Source organism: Chiroxiphia lanceolata, chromosome 9 (assembly GCF_009829145.1).
Source record: "Chiroxiphia lanceolata isolate bChiLan1 chromosome 9, bChiLan1.pri, whole genome shotgun sequence".
In the NCBI taxonomy this organism is placed as follows: domain Eukaryota; kingdom Metazoa; phylum Chordata; class Aves; order Passeriformes; family Pipridae; genus Chiroxiphia; species Chiroxiphia lanceolata.
In genome coordinates this window covers 28,071,764-28,091,530 of record NC_045645.1, presented here as the reverse complement: position 1 = coordinate 28,091,530, position 19,767 = coordinate 28,071,764, and the positions used below count along the sequence as shown (strand labels likewise).

General features: G+C 55.2%; 1 protein-coding gene across 1 annotated transcript in view; it reads left to right on the top strand.

The window, feature by feature from the left end:
• Nucleotides 1–1,145: 1,145 nt before the first annotated feature.
• Nucleotides 1,146–19,767, top strand: part of PAPPA2 (pappalysin 2) — an 89,860-nt gene continuing 71,238 nt past the window's right edge. Inside the window, exons 1-2 of the mRNA XM_032696764.1 lie at nt 1,146–1,596; nt 6,823–7,885. Coding sequence (XP_032552655.1) covers nt 1,146–1,596; nt 6,823–7,885 — 1,514 coding nt within the window. The remainder of the gene's footprint in view (nt 1,597–6,822; nt 7,886–19,767) is intronic.

Below are 19,767 nucleotides of genomic sequence, written 5' to 3'. Positions count from 1 at the left end.
AAAGAAAGAATAAAAAAAAGTTCTCTTCTCGCTGGATCTCCTTGCTGAAGTTTTCCCAGTCTCCCATGCTGCGAGGGAGTCTTGGGAACCAAGAGGAAACTTTGGGGGCTTGTTTTCTCACCCAGGTACTTTGAGAAGCTCTCCCCAGCAGCGTCGGTGCTGTACCCTCTGACAGGGAGGTGGGAGATGCTTTCTCACACCGCTGCCCACTCCCTTGGTGCATTCATAGAGGGGTTTCTTTGGCTTTTGGATGTGGCTTGCTCGGATAAGGCACCTCCAGCCCACCTTTCTGCACGTGTCAAACAGATGGGATCATTGTTTGGGAAAGGAAAAAAATAATAAAAGAGAGAAAAAGCAGAAAAATCTCCACCTGAGGAGGGACCCTGAGCCCAAGACCACCTCTCTCCTCGCCGGGGGGAGGGCTGAGGGAGGGTATCCCCTCCTTTCACCTTCCTTTCTTCCCCTCTAGGTGATGGAGATGGAGGATGTAGGCGAGGTGGGAGCTACAACAGGAGAAAACACGGGCAGGGACAGCACAGGTGCTGTCCCAAAACGCCGGCGGGGAGGAGGGGAAGCGGAGGGGACCCAACGCCCTCCGGGCATTGAGTCCCCTCCGCATCCCCTCCCCGCCAGCATCCTGGGCAGCGCCCGGGAGGGCGGAGGGAAGGGAGGGCGATGCTCCGCTCGGGGTTTATTAGATTGGACATAATCATCTTTAAATAAGGGCAGCCCCCCCCCCCCTCCACACCCCTCCTTAGGGTGGGGGGGGAGAGCGGAGCGCCTCGGGGCTTTCTAGATAAGGGCGACTAACGCATCCCCCGCTCCCGCAGGCAGAGCCGGCCGGCGCCGAGAGCCGCGCAGGGTCCGCCGTGCCCCGGGAGCCCCGGCTGCGGGCAGAAGGGGGGTCCCCGCCGCGGTGCTCTCGCCCTCCTTCTCCTCCTCCTCCTCCTCTTCCTCCTCCTCCTCCTCCCGCAGGAGCAGAGGGGAGGAGAGCGGTGCCGGGGAAAAGTTGGGGGCAGCGGCAGCGGCGGGGGCCGGGGGACTATGCCCCGGCGCTGCCGCCCGCCGCCCCCCTGAGCGCCCCCATCTCCCCCGAGGCCACTCGCCCGCCACCTCCCGCCCCCCAAACTTCGTGCCCGAGGAGGATGCTGCGCGGCGGGGCCCCCCTGGCCGCGCTGCTGCTGGCGGCGCTCAGCCTGGCCCGCGGGGACCCCCCGGCGGCCCCGGGGTGCGGGATGGAGGCTCCGAGCCGCCGCGCCGCGCCCCCGCATCACCCCCTGGGGCTGTACCCGCAGGGTCCCGCCGCGCTCGGCGCTGCTCCCCCGCGGGGCCGGAGACCGCGGGGAGCCGGGGCAGGCGGAGACGAGCCGGGGGGCGAGGCGGGCGGCCGGGGCCGCGGCCGGGGGGAGAGGCGGCGCGGGCGGGAGCCGCAGGTGCCGGGCTCCCCCCGGGAGCTGCCCGCACTGTACTTCTCGGGCGGCCGGGAGCAGCTGGCGGCGCGGGCGGAGGCGCTGCCCGCCGTCCCGCGGGAGGAGTTCACCCTGGAGCTCTGGGTGAAGGCGGAGGGCGGACAGAGCAACCCGGCCATCATCGCAGGTAAACCCCGGCAGGGAGGGATGGGGGACCCGACAACCCCGCGACACCCCCCCTCTCCCCCCCTTCCTCCTCCAGCCTCCCCACGCGGGGCTCCCTGCCTTCCCCGCTCCGGCAGGTGACACCCCGCGCCCACACCCGTGTCCTCAGCACCGCGGGCGTGGAATATTCCTCCTTCCCTTGAGACCAAACCCTAAACCATCCCCTCCCCTCTGTTCCCACCCGCCCCGTCCTCCCAGCCCGCCCCCCCCCCCCCCCCCGCCCCGCCGTCCCAGCTCCCATCTAGTTTCTCCCTCTCGGCTCGACTGGAGTTGGAAGGTCCCTTTGGGTGACACGCTCACCCTGGTCCCCCTCCATTCCCCCGGTGTCCCCTCCCGGGGCTGCGGGCACGCCGGGGCTGTGCGGGGCTCTGGCGGGTCCCCGGGGCGGTGGCCGCACGGTGGCAGCCGCGCCGCACGCACGGACCGGACCGGCCCCCCCGGGCGGCGGCCCCGAGGGCTCCGCGGGGCGGGGGGCGGCCCCAGGGGCTCGTTCTACCGGGGATTGCCCCCTCACCCCCACAAGCTAAGGAGCAGGCAAGTGATGAGCGAGTCCCGCGAGGAGCGCCTGAGGGAGCTGCGGGTGTTCAGCCTGGAGAAAACGAGGCTCGGGGGGGGGACCTTATCGCTCTCTACAGCTACCTGACGGGAGGTCGTAGCGCTTGTAGCGGTCTCTTCTCCCCAAATAACAAGCTATGGGACAAGAGGAAATTACCTCAAGTTGTGCCAGGGGACGTTTAGATTGGATATTATGAAAAATTTCTTCACTGAAAGGGTTGTCAGGCACTGGAACAAGCTGCCCAGGGAAGTGGTGGAATTGCCATCCCCGGAAGTGTTCAAAAAATGTATAGATGTGGTGCTTAGGGACGTGGTTTAGTTGCAGGCTTGGCAGCGCTGGGCTGACTGTTGGACTTGATCTTAAAGGCCTTTTCCGACCTAAACGATCCTACGGGGGGCCTGAGGAGACAGACTGGCACACAGGCACGGAGTGCCTCCTGCACTGGTGCTTCGTGACGCCGTGCCAGGACGGGTGTTTGTGGCTGGGTACAGGCACGGCAGGGCAGTGCAGGGATGCTGGGAAGGGCTGAGAACAGATGGCAGCGCCAAGATGTACCGATCCCACGGGATGTCTGGGGTCCCCACAGTGGGGGCTGCTGTGTTTCTGTGCTGCCCCAGCCAAGCTGGCTGGTTGGGGAATCCCCCTCTCTATGCTAACTCTACCTTCGCTTGTGATCACTGCACTGAACCTCACTCTACTTTGCCTGGCCCCTTTCACTGATTTATCTCTCCAATATAAGGGTGATAATGGCACCTGTGCTGCAGCAGAGGTAGGAGGGCTGTAGGCTAGTGGCAGAGGGTAAAAGCTGCTGTGGACAAGGAAATGACCGAACTACCTAGCGTGCACATCACTGCCTGCCTTCCCACCTGGGTCCCTGCTGCCTCCCTGCCAGCAGGCAGCAGCTTGGGATGCAGAGAATGCACTTCCCAACCATCTCATCAGCAGCACAGCTGTTTGCATCTGGAGGTCTGGCCTGCAGGTGTTGGGTTTTTACAATTCCAATTTTTTATGATTATTATTTTTTATTCTTTCTCTTTTTTTTTTTTTTTTTTTTTAATTTCCTTGTGGAGGGTGGGACAGTCGTTAGCGCTGAAAGCACCACCCGTGAGCCCTGGCATTCACTTGGGTAATATCCTCCGGCTTCCTCGCTCCAGGGTTTGAGTCAGCCCCAGGCACCTCCGGCTGCCTGAGTCACTGTCCGCTTCCCACCGTCTCCCTGCAGCTGGGACCGGGTGCGGTGGCCAAGAGGGACAGGCCAGGGCTGCTGGCATTTCGTGTGAGCAGGTGATGCAAGCAGCTGCCAGCCCTTCGGCAGGTTTGAGTCTGCTTCTGATCTGCTGCTCCCGCTCCGTCAGGGGAGAGGGGACCGAGTGTGGGGTGGTCCAAAGCTGTGGAGGAGCTGGAGATGCTCCAGGTGTCTGTGTGTGAGGGAAGGCGGGAGGAAAGCAGGGCAGAGCTGAGCATATCTCAGCATCAGTGCCTGGGAAGTGAGTCCAGGCTGAGCAGCTCTGACCATGAAAAGCAAGCTGTCCTGTCATCCGATGTGGCTGCTGCTTCGATTGAAGGCTCAGGGTTGGCAGTTTTTTTCCTGCAGATGCCACATTTTGCCTCAGGGCCACCCTGGATGGGGCTGTTCATCCCTCTTAGCCCCTCCTGCATGGGGGGATTTCTGCTGGGGTATGACACCAGTACCCTGCCACAGACACTGTCAGGGAAGGACAGTGTCCTTCTTCCACATCCTTCTCATTTTGGGCAGCAGAAGAGAGTCTTCTCATGTGATGCCATTTCTTTTCCCACCTTTTTTGTCTTCCCTCCATTCACACCTGCTCTGCTTCTGGTGAACCCCAAGGGATTCCCCTTTGTGCCAGGCTGATGTTTGTCTTTTGCTTCTGGTCTGTGTCAGACCCTCCAGAGCTTTAGCAGACGATTTTCCTCATTATCTGTCTCAAAGCATGGCTGAAAGCTGTTCCTTGTGCTGCAAATCTCCTGGCCTCAGTGGGAGAAGCTGCTTGGAGTGTGGTCCTTACAGAGCAGCATACTTGATCTCTTTGGAGGCTTTTTCTCCATGGGACATATTCCCTCACAGATATCCTTCTCTTCAACTTTTTTTGTGCTGTTGCAAACAACTCTTGTTTCAAATCCCAAAGTCATCACCCTAAGGCACTGGTGAACAGCACAAACCAGGTTAGAGCTCCCCTTTCCCATCTGAGGGTTAGGAGGCAGGGACTGCATTTACAGGTGCTGAGGAAGTACCTCACACCTCTTCTACAAACAGCTCTTTCCCTTCCTGGTGGTTTGCCCCAGGACAAAATACCAAGCTCCTTGGCAAATTCTGGGGTCTTGAAACTGCTCCCCTGATGATTTCTCATGGAAGCCCTCAGGGGATGTCAGAAACCTGCTGCTGGACCTTTTTGCTTCGCCATTCTGCTGTGGCTCCCAGCTGTGGGATGTGCTGCTCTGCCTCGTGCTCCTTTAACTGCCACTGCAGTGGAGATGCCATCCCCAGCCATGTCTAGGAAGCACCAGCTGCTACTTTACTGGCTTTCCACCCCTGTTGTAGAGCTGACTTTGGCCTTACTTACATCACTTGGATGAAGTCCCTTTGAGGACTTTGAGGGAGTCCTCATACTTTGTTTTAGGCTCACTGAAATTTCTTTTGGCCAGTGTTGAATTCATCAGGCACTGCCAGGTGTGGCTTGGCTCCAGCACTGGTTTGGGAGGGTGATACCTCACACTCACCCCAGAGGCTGTTCCCCCCCGACACTGTTTGTCCCGTATTTTCCTTAGTGTTTAATCAAATTTGAGGCATTCTGAATCATTTCAAGGTGAAATGCATGAGTTTTCCTAAGAGAAGAGGTACCAAGCCCTGTTTCCCCAACCCCGGCGAGGACCAAAAGTTGGCTTTCGAGCGTGCAGGCCTCGGCACCTTTCAACCAGCACCCAGCCCAGAAGTACTCTCCAGCTCTGTCTTCTCGCTCCTGCAAGGCTCCTCTACTTGCCTCCCGCCTTTTGGCTTCTCCCTGTCTCAGCTTCCCCTGGTCTTTCTGCTTCCCTTTCACAATCCACAGGAAAACAAGAGTTGGCCAAAGCCCATCCGCCCACGGAGGCTTTGTGCGTGGCTGCCTTTGTAGTGAGCAGTGGCAGGGATCCGTGCCCGGGGTGGTTACGACCGTGGGATGGTTTAGAGGCCACCACCCATCTCGCCCTCAGTGAAAGTGATGGATGGAGGGAGGGGTGCAGCTTCCTGGGGTGCAGCGGGGCTTGACGTGACCTTTGCCGGCCACGTTTATGAGGGCTGGCAGGGGAGACGTGGGGTCATGGTAACCTGGCTTCAGTCACATCATTTGGATGAGAGCCAGGAGCTCCTGCTCCTCCTGGAGCTCCTGCTCCTCCACACCTCTGCCTCTCTCTGCTGGCTTCTTTGTAATCCTGGCAGCAGGTACAGTTTCCCCACGGTGTCGTGTTGAGCATCCTCTGGGAAAGGTGAGAGAGCAGGGCAGGACAGGAGTGCTTTGTTTTGGCCCACGACGCCCTGATGCCACAGAGATGGGCAGGCAGTGCCTGCAATGGGAATGGTGAGGGACAGGAGAACCCAGGCAGCAAGGAAAAGCAGGATGGAGAATAAGAAAAGCCACAAGCAGGAGTATAAAAAGGGTCTCTGGGCATGGAAGCAGGATTCACCAGCATGGGGACACTGTTTGTTGGAGTGATGAATGGGAGAGCAGGGGGCTCCCAGAAGATGCTGCTGGTGGGGCTCAAAGAGTGACTTCAAGCTCATCCATCTTAGCCAGTGATGTGCATGAACATCCTGGCTGTGGTGGTTTAGGAACCCAGAGGCATTTATTTCAAGCAATGAGTGGTCCATTTGCCCTTGCCAGTATTTAAGTGTCTTATGGCCACCAATCCCCAAGGGCACTCAGTGCCTGCAAGCCTCCAGTTCTTGGCTGAGGTTCCTCAGCAGCCTGAGTCTGGGGGAAAGTCAGCACAGCTCCAGGTCTTGCCCAGCCTAAAACAGGTTTGCAGCACACCTGGGCACACAGTGAGAGGCTGAGCCTGAAGCTATTTCTGGGGATGGATTTATGCTCAGGTGACCTCAGGGGCTGAGGAGTGTACCTGCCAGGCAGTGCATCCCCTTCGGACCCTCTCCCGCCTGTGCTGGATGCATGACTGGGAGGGAAACTGGAGCGTAAAGGAGAGCTGTAAATCTGCCTGGAAGCTGTTGGGGAAGCAGTCCCTGGAGGAGGCTGTTTTGCTTTGGGTTGCTGTGCTCTAATTCTTAAAAGCTTTGGCTGGCAGATAAAAAGCTTAGCCTTTAATCCCGTCCCGCCAGAGCACTCCTACAGAGAGCAGCTCAGAAACACCTCGCTCTTCGGCCTCTCCTCCCATCCATGCTCTTCCTCCCCTCTCATTCCCGACTCTCTGACTCTGCCATCCCTCCTGGCTACTCCGCCTACTCACCCAAATGATTTTGAATGGGGGCTGTGGTGTCCCCCTGATGCAGCACCCACTGCCCAGCCTCTGCCCACCTTCATTTACCCACCACCAAGGACCCAGTTTGTGCTCCGGGGAGGAGTGGCGATGGGTCCTCACCAGCTCTCCTCTCTCTCCACCCCTATCCCCGACTCACTACAGGCGTCTTCGACAACTGCTCGCACACGGCCAGCGATAGGGGCTGGGCGCTGGGCATCCGTGCCCTGCAGCTCGGTGGGAAGAAGGACGCCCGCTTCTTCTTCTCCCTCCGCACGGACCGGGCGGCCGCCGCCACCGAGGTGACCTCCTACCACCGCTACCGCCCCGAGGCGTGGACACACCTGGCCACCAGCTATGACGGGCGCTGGATGGCCCTCTACGTGGACGGGGTGCGGGTCGGCCGTGCCGGCGGGCAGGAGGGACCCCTGCACAGCGCCTTCATGTCCTCCTGCCGCACGCTGCTGCTGGGGGGGGACGCCTGGGGCACCGCACACACTTTCCGGGGACACCTGGCCGGGCTGGCCCTGTGGCGTGGTGCCCTGCCCCAATCCCACCTCCAGCGTCCCTTCCTAGAGGAGGTGGCCGAGGGGGTGGCAGGGCTGGCTCTGGCTGCGGGCTTCGCCACCCCGGAGGAACGCTGGGTGCCCTTTCGGGAGGGCGCCTTCCCCCAGCAGTGGGTGCTGCTGTCCCCGCCACCGCCCGTCCTGCGGCCACTGGGCCCCCCCACGTGCGGGCAGACTGCCTGCGACAACGTGGAGCTGGTCTCCCACTACAACCGGCACTGGCCGCTGCGGAGCTGGAAGGTGGTGCGGTACCGGGTGGTGAACCTGGCGGAGGATGACGGCGGGCGGCCGACGGTCAGCTGGGAGCAGATCAGGCGGCAACACCGGGCGCTGAGCGAGGCTTTCCGGCCCTACAACATCTCCTGGCAGCTCAGCTTGCTGGAGGTGCACAACTCCTCCCTGCGCCGCCGCGCCGTCCTCCTGGGCTGCGAGCCCAGCAAGGTGGGCAACGAGCGCTGCGACCCCGAGTGCGAGCACCCCCTCACCGGCTACGACGGCGGGGACTGCCGGCGGCCCGGCCGCTGCTTCTCCTGGAAGCGCCGCGACGGCGTCTGCCACATGGAGTGCAACAACGTGTTGGACGACTTCGATGACGGCGACTGCTGCGACCCCTGGGCCACCGACGTGGCCAGGACCTGCTTCGACCCTGACTCGCCCCATCGGTAGGTGTGGGGCTTATGGGGGGTGGTGGGTCAAGGGATGGGGTGAACCCTCCCCCCAGCACCCGCTCTGCACCTGGGTATCACTTCCAACCAGTGGCTTCCCAGTGTGGGAAGGCGGAGGGGTGTTTGCCTGTGGGATAGGTGTGTTTGTCATCAAAGGAAGCAAATCCTACAATGTGACATAGCACCCCCTCTGTAAAGCCCTGTCGTTAAGTGTTTCCCTCTGCCCTGAAATGAGTGAGGGGTCATGGGGAAAACCCCTGCAAGGAGATTCCCAGTGCAGGGCTGCCAGCCTCTGGCTACATGCCAGAGGGACTGTGGGCATCCTCAGGATGAGCAGAGTGGCCCCGAGCAAAGGATACTGCTTACCCTGATCCCACACACAGGATGCAGCAGGGGGATTGCTGCCCCTTCCCCAGCTTCCCTGGATATGCTTAAAACCTGATTTCTTAATTGGTATTCAAAATACCTTTCCCTGAGTGCTGGAGAGGGGAGAAGGAGGTCATGGTGTAGATGTGAGGTGCTGTGCGTGGGTGTACATGAGCCTTCCCAAATCCTGCCCCGGGGAGTGATACCCATAGGGAGATTCCCTTGGTCGCAGTAGGAAGCAGTGCCTTTACTCTGTGCTGCAGGTGCAAAATACTTTGTAAAATCCACATGGAACAAAACCCATGGAGCATCAACACATGGTGCTAGGGGACCCTTGCTCTCCTCAGGGCCCTTTGGAGGCAGCAGCAGGGGCGGGATGGAGAGGGGTACCCCTGCCCCCTATGCTGGGGGACCCCGGGGTGTTGGGGACAGTGTCCTCAGCGTGGTCGGTGACCTGCCCTCCTCACCAGAGCCTCTGAAGTGCCGACGGCCCCGCTGATGGCTTCCAGCACTCGGGGCTCTGCCAGGTGTACTTTCTGGCCGGAGTCGGGGAAGGAAAAAAAAAAGTCATGGCTTTTTCTTTTTTGTTTTGTTTTGGTTTTGGGTTTTTTTGTGTTTTTTTCTTTTTTTTTAAAGCCGTTTCTGTCTCGGTGTCAGAGAAAATTGCTCATTCCCTGCTGCCGGCTCCCAGTGCCGGGCGGAGGTGCCCACCGGAGTGGGAGTGGTGTGGTGTAGATGGCAGCATCCGTGGAGAAATGCTGCAAGGGAGGGTTTTAGGGACACATTGCTCCTTTGATCTTTCTCCTTCAGTTTTTTTCCCTGTGCTGTGTGAGCAGGTAGGCTGCGGCCATAAATCCTTTTTTTCCAAACCTGCTTCTTTGCTCTGCTTCCTCCCAGGAGGGACGTGGAGGGAGAAGGGGAGCAGGTGTCTCTGTTTGGGTGGTGGTGATAGAGAGCAGCAGGGCTTCCCCTCCTCCCTTCCTGAGCCTTTTTCACCCATCCTTCAGTTGTCTGAGAAAATATAGGAGGAGGATGGGGATCCTTTCTTCCAATGCATCCCAGCCACAGAGGGAGGCATCACACCGTGTCTCTGCCTGAGTAACACCCCCAGAAGATGTTTTCTCACCTCTGGAATTCTCTGTGGTGACAGTCACCGTTGCCGCTCTGTGCCTGCCTGTCCTCTTGTTTCCCATTCTGTGAGCCAGCACAGAGCTGCTTTCCTGAGCATGGAGGAGATGAACAGCCCTCCTGGCTGCACAACGACTCTCCCCTCATGGTGGCCATCAGCACCCAACACCACTTGGCCTTGGCTCTGGCAGGGCCAAGGCTCAGTCCTTGCCCTCCGTGTGCATTTAGAGAAATGTTTTCATCCTCAGACAAGAAGGGCTCCACCTTAAATTAAAAAAAGGCCAAATTTTTGCTGGTATGAATCAGGGCTTCCATTTGTCAGGATTTTCCCCTGAAAGTTGGGAAAGAAAACAAAACAAAACAAAACAAAAACCTTGCTTCTGTGGGAAAGGAATGGGAAAATGGGAACACTAGGGAAATAACAAATCTTTTGCAATTTTCTTTCCGCAGACCTCATTGGTCTGCTCAGAGGACAAGGTTGATTGTTTGTAGGCTAAGCTCTGAAAAACGAAATCTGAAGTGCCTGGCATTTGGGAAATGTGGGGGCACGAGTAGAATCCTGTTGCCACTGAGCTCTTCTGAGCTGCCTTGGGCCGGCTTCTTCAGAGATCACAGAATTAAAGGAGTCGTGGAGCGGTTTGGGTGGGAAGGGACCCTAAAGACCATCTTCTTCCACCCCTCCCGCCATGGGCAGAGACACCTCCCACTAGACCAGGTTGCTCAAAGCACGGTCCAAACTGGTGACGCTGGTGGACACCCACCCTCCCTGGGCTCAGCTCTGCTGAGGGTGCTCTTCTTATTCTTCCTGGGGAAGAATACACATGTTTGTGGGAAAGCCACTGGGAAACTGGGTTTGGGAAAAACCAAGCTGAGATTGAGCTTGCCCAAGAGCACGGCCAGGCAGGTGGTGTTCCCCCAAAGCTGGAGGATGAATCCCAAGATACAGGAGCAGGAGACCTCAGCCTGAGGGGTTTTGTTCAGGCAGAGCTCCTGCCGAGCGAGTGCAAGGTATTATACTTAAATGAACATTTATGAGGAGCGGGGCAGCTGGCGAAGTTGCAGAAGGATTTTTAGGGGGGAAGCCAAAACGGGAGGAATAATGCGAAATAAAATTTAACAAACTGCGGAAAGGCGGCACAATGGGAGCCAGGTGCTTTGATGGGAACAACAGCTCTGGGTCTGTAACTGGAGGAGAGCAAGCAAGCGAGCGAGCTGGCTGCTGCTCCCCGAGACGCCTCTGCTTTTTCATCCCTGTGCCAGAGCCCAGGAGGGAGCTGAGGCTGTGGGAGAGCTGGGGGAGAGGGAACCCCCGCTGCGGACGGTGCTCTCTGCATCTCCTTTCAGATCAAGGTGGCAAGGCAAAAATCTCGGGATCTTTTTTCGTGAACTAAATCATCTCCGCTTTATTTCGTTTCAGGGCTCTCACAAAGAGTGGTTTGGATTTGAGTGTTTCTTAGTATGGCCAAAAATAATCGAAATGAGAAAGTCAGAGCGAGACACCGGGCAATTTCTTGCCAGCGCTGTAGACAGATTGAGTCCATTTTTGTGAAGGGGCTCAATACCTTGTCTTGACTTGAACGACCTTAAGCACTCGTGCAAAAGCTTTTACCATCCTAACACATCCCTCATTTCAAATCCCCTTCCCCTGGGCTGCAGCTTAGAGAGAGGCAAACCAGAGGGAAAAAGCCTGAGGAACAGTGGATGGCTCCAGTGCTTCTTAACCGTTGGACATCTCAGAATATTTCCAGGGCCACATCTGCTGCTGCCATATACCCTCACCCATGCTTAGCAGGGGAAATAAATGAGTTTTGGAAAGAAGATTATTATTATTATTATTATTATTATTATTATTATTATTATTATTATTAAAAGGGCATGTAGTGACAGGGCAAGGGGAAATGGCTTTAAGCTGAAGGAGGGCAAGTTTAGATTAGCTATTAAGAAGAAATCCTTCCTTGTTAGGGTGGTGAGGCCCTGGCACATGTTGTCTAGAGAATCTCTGACTGCCCCATCCCTGGAAGTGTTCAAGGCCAGGCTGGATGGGGCTTTGAGTAGTGGAAGGTGTCCCTGCCCATGGCACAGGAGTGGAGCAAGATGAATTTTAAGGTCCTTTCCAACCCAAACCATTCTAAGATTCCATAAAAACTCTGGTGGGGATGCAGCCACCTGTGGCTGAGGCAGGAGCTGCCCCCAGCTCTGGGGTAGGGGATGATGCTGAAATGATGGCAGTGGCCATTCAGGCATCTTGTCGGGTCTTTCCTGCACCCCCTCTGGTAGCACATGGGACAAGACAAGCCCTGCTGTGCTCTGAGCCAGCTGGGCCACCACCCACGTGCAAAACCCATCAGTGAGACTGTGCACTTGTGGCTGGAGGGAGACTTGAGCAAGAACTCTGGTGAAGAGCTGTGTGTAGACATCCCTGCAAGGCACCCCAACAGGACCCATGGGAAGCAAGTCAGGGACTTATCATTCACCCTGACCCACCACATGAGGAACGAGGGGACAGGCAACATCAGGAGAGCTGCCGACTGTTGTCCTTCACCCACTCTCATCCTGATTTAAAGCATATTCCAGGAGTTTCTGGAGGTGTAAAGTGAGGGCCTGAAGTAGAATTTGCCTTGATTTTCTGCAGACTGCCATCTTCTTGCAGAGCCTGAGTGCTGCTGTAATTTTCTTGGAAGGAAGGCAGCAACAGCTCATTAACAGCAATTAACACTCAGCAAGGGTCCCCCTCGGGCAGTTAGTCAATGAGAGTCTGGTGTGTGACATAGTTAATGTGAAAAGAAAAACCAGAGGGGAGTCTGGAGAGCAGAGTGGCTAAGGGCTGAGCTGCTGGGCCTTTCATCTCGCTGCCCAAAGTAATGGCAGAAATACCCAAAGTGACAAAAGGAGGTGAAAAATGACGAGGTGTCTCCAGTCGTGGTGGCCTCCGCTGGGATGACCACGGCTGTGATGTTAAAGTGTACCTGATTAACAGACACTTGATGGGGTTTAATGCAAGCTTAGCTGGCCTCCAGTCCTAAGGGAAGGGTGCTTAATTGGGTTAAGGCTGCTTGGGAACCTCCTGCTGTTTAAGCCTTGTCTTCAAAAGCTGATCCAGATTAACCTCACTAAATATCTCTGGTGGACAACCCCCGAAGATGAAAGAATCACTCCCAGCTATTCCCTGGCACTTGAGCAGCCCGTTGTCAGGAGATGTTCAGCTGAAAGTGGATGGAACTGAGGGCATAAACGGTGTCAAATTGAGAGCAGGTGGGGCAATGATGGCATTTATGGGGCCACAGCTGACCTGCTCAGACCTTAATCCCAACCAGATGGTAAAACAACATTTAAATTAGCTGCTCACTTCCCTTTCTTCTTCCCTTGCTACAGGAAACCTTTCTCACTGTGAAAGAGGGCTGGTATGTGTAATGTTATTTTAAAATTACAAGATTTGGGTACAGCCTGAGGTCACTAACAATTTGTAGAGCATAGATTCAACTGGAGGTGGCAGGTGGCTGCTGCTTGTGGTGGTTGGTCACTTGAAGGATGGATGGAGAGGGTGTTTTCAGTGATTTTCACTACCTGTCAAGTGTGGAGTGGAAGAGACTATGATGTTCCCGTGAGGAAAGCAGGGCTGGAAGGTCCCCTGCTCAGGACCTGAGCTCTGGCTGCCTTTGAGCACCCTCTGGCACCTCTTGGAGTTCAGGGCTTGAGGAGATGGGTGCTTTGGGAACACCAAAGGTGGCAGTGATGGTTTCAGTGGCTTCTGAGCTTGTTGCTTCTCCTCTCTAGCAGATCTGCTGGGACTGGGGGGATGCAGAAATAAATAGGACATTTTGCTGGAGCCTGATGGTTTGTTGGTGGATGCTTTAAAATTTCGTGAGAGTGAATTTGGGCTCATTGGAAAACTTATTCTTTCCTTGTATGAAAGTCCTCACTCTCTGAACTTTCCCATGGATAAATGATTTCGAAAATTGTCAAAGACAGGGGGGAATGTCCTTGGTGGACATTATATCGGATAGGAAGGATGTCCACCAAGCTGCTTGCTCATGATGGGACTTGGAGGCTGCATCCATGTGAATGTGCCTCGGGGTGGCTCAGCCAGTGACACGAGCCCAGCAGTGGGATTTTGCTCCCAAGAGGGAGGATTTGGAATGGTGAGACACTGCATTGCTATGGCAGAGGAGGTGGTGATGGGGGCTCCAGCATGGAGATTCAGTCTAAGGGCACACGTCGCAAGATCAAAGTCTGACCCAGCCCCTCCCTCAGGCCAGCAGGACTGTGGGAGTGACGTCTTTCCAGGAGTAAAGAGCTAAGCATTAAGGTGCTGCTGTCCAAGGGACCGTATCAGGTCTTGGGAACACTGTTCAGAAGCAGAGGGCTCCATTTCACACTGGCTTCTGGTGGGAACTGGGCTCTGTTAGCCCAGGGAGCAGAGCAGTGGGGCTGGAAGAGGAGCACAGGAGTGTAGAGGTGTCCAGGTCCAAGGGGTTCCTCCCAGTCTTTGGCTTCAGCTCTAACCAAAGCAGCTTGTTCATGTGCCCAAATCTTGCCAAGGTAGAAGGCTCAGGGGTTAATTTCCAACAAGCCTCTGCTGGAGGATGAGTCTCGCTCAGTCCCCCAAGCCTTCCTGTGAGCATGGAGCTGCCTGGCAGCGTGTTCCTGGAGGAACCTGCCAGGTCCCCCCAGGGGTGACCACATCTCCACGGGAGAGGGAGAACACGATCTGCGTGTGAGCGAGGGCACAGGACCCCTGCCCAGTGGCTGTAGGCAGCCTGGGTGCTTTCGGGGAAAACAGCTGTCCCAGATGTGAGCTATTGTTCTAGCAAACACCACTGACTCGGGGGCTCACTTGAGGGGGGCCGATTGTATCGGGATGGCAATTGTGAAGGCACAGCGTGTGTCCGATGGCTGGGAGGGGTCACTCTTTGTCAGCCCTCCCCAGGACTCCTCCTCATCCCACTGTACCCACCCTGTGGGTGGAGGACGCTGGCTGAGCCCCTGGCCAGGCTGGCAAGACCACAGGAACAGAAATGGCAGGAGCTCAGCAGCCACCCTGGCCGGGATGTCTGGTGGGACAGCGTTGGCCGGGCGCTGGTGGGGTCTCTGGTATGATTAAATCCATGTTGGGTTGGCAGGCTGAGCTGTGGCCACTGGAGTCCTTAAGTGAACATACTGCTTTTTGTTTTCCTTGGCCCAGCCATCACTGTTATTTAGGAAATCAAGTTGCCCCTTTGCAGAGGGTGGTGGGGCGAGAGGGAATGAGTCCAGCATCACCCGAACCTGCCGGGACGGTGTGAGGCAGAGGACTTGTTTTGGAGGTTTTTAGGAAGGATGAGGGTGCTGAATCTTTGTGACTGTCGCCTCCCAAGGGCTGTGCTGGGGACCAGAGGCAGCCTTGGATTTTCTTCGTTTGTTTTGTTTGCCGTCAGTGTATGATCGTTACGTTACAGAATTTCCCCAATAAATTATCTTGTGTCCTTTTTATATCTGTGAGGGAGGCATTTTTAGAATGCTGGCTTGTGCTCTCCGGCTGGGACACCCAATTGCCTGGATCTAAAAATAAGTTGCAGGCTTGGGACTTGGTTTTACCCTTAAAACAATAAATATATATAAATATAAAGCAAGGACGAGATATTTAGCTTTAATAGGGTTTTTTTTTTTTCTGCGTCTCAGTTCCTTTTACTGACAAATATAAAGACTGCAAGTTTTGCCCTTCAGTGAGCAGTTTAGGGTGAATGTAGCAAAGTTTTGGATTCTTTGGGAAGACTGAACATTACCATCATGGTGAAGAGTGCCTGAGGAGGGGTTTATTGACCACAGGGCTGTGTGGTTCCACTTGCAGAGGAAATAGGAGCTGTTGGCTCAATTCCCTGCGAGCATCATCCCTGCTCAGCAAATTTATCCACTGCTGGCAGCCCTGTTAAAGGGTCTTTCTTCTCCCCCTGCTATGGGAGACGGGTGGGAGAGGAGGAAGCCCCCAGTGAAGAGCTGGACACTTGCTTTCCATTGAACAGCAGTGGGATGTGGGAGCTTAACTTTCCTGAGCTCCTTGGAAAGCCCTGCACAGCGGAGATCACATGTTCTAAGATGTCTGCAAACTCCTGCTTGTGCTGTGGGCAGGGGAAACTGAGGCACACAAGTCTTGGGTGTCTTCCCCCCAGTTATGCAGCAGTGAGGTGCTGCCACTGATGTTACCATGGGGCCTCCTGCCTCCTAGTCCCTGGGTGGGGATGGGAGGCATTTAGTGAAGGGGGATGAAGCCTCTCTGTCCTGGCTAAATGCAAGGCAAAAAAATTACACTGCTTCCCTTTGTCTGGAGTGCTCTGCTGAGCCTCCTGGCCCTGAGAGTTTGCTCAGCCACGAGAAGCCCATGCAGTGCTGTGGGAGACCAGGAGCATTGCACCCACTGATGTTATCCCCTCCACCTCCCTCAGCAGGTTGTGAACTGCGCTGTAAAAACTGGCAGTGAAATCTGGGCTCCTGGGGAACCCTGACTTGTGTTCAGGGACCTTAAGACCTCCCTAAACCTGGAATGTTGCTTTATATTTTTGTTTCAGGCAAAAAGTAAGAGAAAACTGATTTACAGGTCTGTTCTTGTGGGTTAGGTGGGACAGGGCTGATCTGTGTGCAGCCCAAGACGGGCAAAAAGTGCTGTAAAACTTGGTCCTGGCCTGAGATTTTTTTTTTTTTTATTTTGCTGTGAAACAAACAATCCAGGCAGAAAGGGAACCATACCTGGCTTTGTTTAGCTTGGAACCTGCTCTAGAATAACTTGCCACTGTTGAGTTCTGCCTCCCAAAACCGCAAGGGGCTGCAAACATATTTCTCCATTTCCCCTGGCGCTTCTCACTTGCCCTCTCTCACACATGTTCTGTGTAACGCCAGCCAGCATCAACATTGTCAAAAAAAGGCGAGTGCTTACCCCGGGCTGTGGATAGTGAGCCTTTCTGGAGTGTTTTGGTGGGTGCTGGAGCTGGGATTTTGCCTGTGCTGGACTTCAGAGGGCAACACTGGGCTCCCCTCCCTCCCCGAGCTGCTGCTTCACTGCCTTTCTGCCTGGTAGGATTCTTTTCCATCTCCTGAATGGTTCCAAACTGGATTTTTAACTCTTTCTTTTGAAATCTTTTGACTAACTCCCCACAGATACTGCTCTTCCCCTGTTTTCACTGATGATGTCTCAGAGAAGTTGTGGATGTCCCATCCTTGGAAGTTTTTAGGCCAGGTTGAACAGTGCTTGGAGCAACCTGGGCTAGTGGAATGTGTCCTGCCCATGGCAGGGGGGTTGGAACGAGATGATCTTTAAGGTCTCTTCCAACCCAAACCAATCCATTATACTTGGGCATGGAAGTGGCAGACCCATTACTGGGGTGGAAGCAGATGGTAACCTGCAATATTTTTCTCCTTTGCTTCTCTTCCTCATCGGTGAAATAAGCAACAGGCTGTGACTCAGAATTCTCTAATTCCTGCTATGTTGCGTTTTTGAAGGGGAAGGTAAGAGAGAGCAGGAGGACTGATATCCCTTTGAAATTTGGGAGTTTTCAAGTCTTTGTTGTTGTTTTTTTTTTTTTTCTTTTGTCTTATTCTGTGCCCATGACACTCACTCAGCTTTGCTGCCCTGCACACACATGGCTTTGAATCTCCTCTTTGCAGTGGCTGAACCCACCATTTGTTTTCAAACAAGTAAAAATCTTGGGGCATCTGTGCCCCTGCAGGTTCATGAGAAAGGCAGACAGGAGAGGAGGGGTGGGAAAAGTGGGGAATAGCTCAGCCTTGCGCTGAGCCTTGGTAGGCCTTGGAGAGCTGGTGGGGGTGATAACCCTAAATACCTTCCCTAGTTGGTGCAGGGGGGCTTCAGTCAGGAATAAATATCAGGGCTTAGTCTCTCCATTGCTTCCAGGATTACTGCTTAGTAATTAGTACATTCCTTTGGAGTTAACCCCTATTGATGTTTTTGGTATGTGTTAACCCCAGGCAATCCAAGACTTTTGCCTGAGACGCTTCCCCGTAGGATCATCTGCTGGGAGCAGCCCGCAGGTTGAGTTTAAACCCTCAGGAGTCCTGAGGCACACGTGTCTTTTCAGCTCCCCTGTGAGCAACAGGGCTTGCACCACCCATGAGAGACAGTCCACGTGTGCCACGCTGGGAGCATCTGGCTCTGCATCACCCCCCCCCCCACCCCGATGTCTAATGAAAGACATCCCCGCGCCCTGATGGGGCTCAGATGGGCCGCGTGTGTCGGGATGATCTCAGCCGTGGGGGAACGGTGGAGCCCTCTCTCCGAGGAAGAGGGCGGCCGTGATTCACTCGGACAGAAATAGAAAAGCCGAACAAGCAAATGGAAACTCCTTATTGACCAGGTCCCGGCAGTTTAAATGGGTTTTTACTACCTATTCCAGTATTCATTTGAAAATCACACACATTTACTCGTACGCGCTCCAATCGGATGGTTTTTAAGCCATTAAGGCCCGTTGGGTCAATAACCACCATTTTCAAAAATCTATTAAATTCCCATTTCCGTGGAAATAGAGCTTTTACAATTGATCATGGCTACCGACTCCCATTAAAGTAAACCCCAAATGCTATCAACTCCCCCAAGATGTAGAGCACTAAAAGACAGTTTGCCAGGACAGATTTATCCCAGGGGAAAGTTGATGGCCCATTATGCTTAAGCAGCATGAGGATTGTCACATAAGGCAGGAAGTTTATGGGACTTGCATGGATTTGTCCTCCCTGAGGGGGGTGAAAAGGAAGGCTCGTGGGTAGAATCACCACTGCTATCACAAGCTCAAAGCCAGGCTCCTGCAGGAGCCTTTTGGGAAACATTTGGCTTATTTTGTATTAAATTTCAAGTGTGTACAGGCTTTGGTTGTTTGGCAGAACCAAATGATGCTTTAGGGGTGAAAGGCTGTAAGGAATGTTGAATTTGTGGGTCGATTCTTGGTGGCACAGGGTTTCCTTTGTTGTGTAGGTCTCCATAGCAGAGGTGTTCCAGCCCTCTCATCATCTCTGTGGCCTCCTCTAGACTTGCTCCAACAGGTCCAGGTTTTTCTTATTCTGGCAGCTGGATGCAGCACTGCAGGTGGGGTCTCATGAGACTGGAGTAGAGGGGAAAAATCCAGTTCCTTGTCCTGCTGGTCACACATCTTTCCGTGCATGTCCCAATCCTAAAACTGAAGCAGAGAGGCTGTGTGCCCCTGCTGAGCACTGGAGATGGAAGGTTACAGCTCTGGCAGGTCCACCCCAGGAGGTGCCCCAAAGGGCTGGGAGCCATCAGTGTGGCTGTTGTCCCCTCTGAGAGCAGACTCCAGTTTTCAGGACATGCACCAAGGATGGGAGAAGAGCAGTGCAGAAGAAAGGGGTCCCAGCCCCGGCTCCCACATCTTGGCTTGGCAGAGCAGCACCCAGGGAGCTCTGCAGTCCAGCTGTCCTCCCTGATTAGGGCTTTGCCGTTCCCATCCCTGCCAGACAGCAGCAGCTCTCTGGACACAGGCAGGCTGCCGGCGTCAGCCCAGAGCTGCCGTGCCCCCGCGCAGGAGGGGTCAGGTGGTCCCTGCCGAGCCAGAGGCCACGCTCCCCTTGTTTGTCTCCCTTCATGCCTCCTTCAATCAGCCTCACCACAGCCCTCTGCTCCCTCCCACAGCCCTGCATTTCTCTGCTGTGTGTGTCTGATCCCAAACCAGCGCTCCTCTTCCTGCTGCCCTCGCCTCTCCAAGCCCTTCCTGCTGCGGGGCCAGGTCTAGGTGCCTCCTCCATAAGGCCACTGTGAAAAGATGCCCCTTCCCCTCCAGCAGCGTGGTGATGTTGGATGGTATTTGTGATGGGAGTGGAGGAGGCACTGTGGTGAATTAGTCCCCTCCTCCTTAAGGGAATTTAGCTTGAGGTAGGTGGAGAGGAACAAGTGGGTTCTTGTTCCTTAGGGAGAGGGTAGACAACTGTCCCTAGAACAAGTGTTGAGGGACTTTATCTTGGGATAGTAGTGTAATGGGTTCTGTGTTAGGCATCAGAACCACTTGACCATTTGGGGTCATTGGTGGTCGGCCTTGGTGCTTCCTGCAGTGCAGGATTGGCTCCTCCAGGAGCTCGGGAGAGACTGTAGGTCTGCTGAATACCCACAGACATCAGAATTTATTTTTTTTTTTTAAACTGAAATGCAAGTGGTCAAGTGTTTCTGCTGGTGCCTAGGTCCAAATGAGTGTTTCTCAAAACCCTTACCTCCTCCTAAGGTGTCCTAGGGCTGGTGGTACCTCAGTTGTAGCCAGGAAGCCTACCCAGGCACATGGAGATGTGCTGGGATTCCCAGCAGAGCCATCCCAGGAGGCCCTCAGACAGACTGTGGTGCCCACCACATGCATGGCAGCCAGTAGCTGAGTGAGACAGTGAGCCAACCGTGTCCTCAGGGT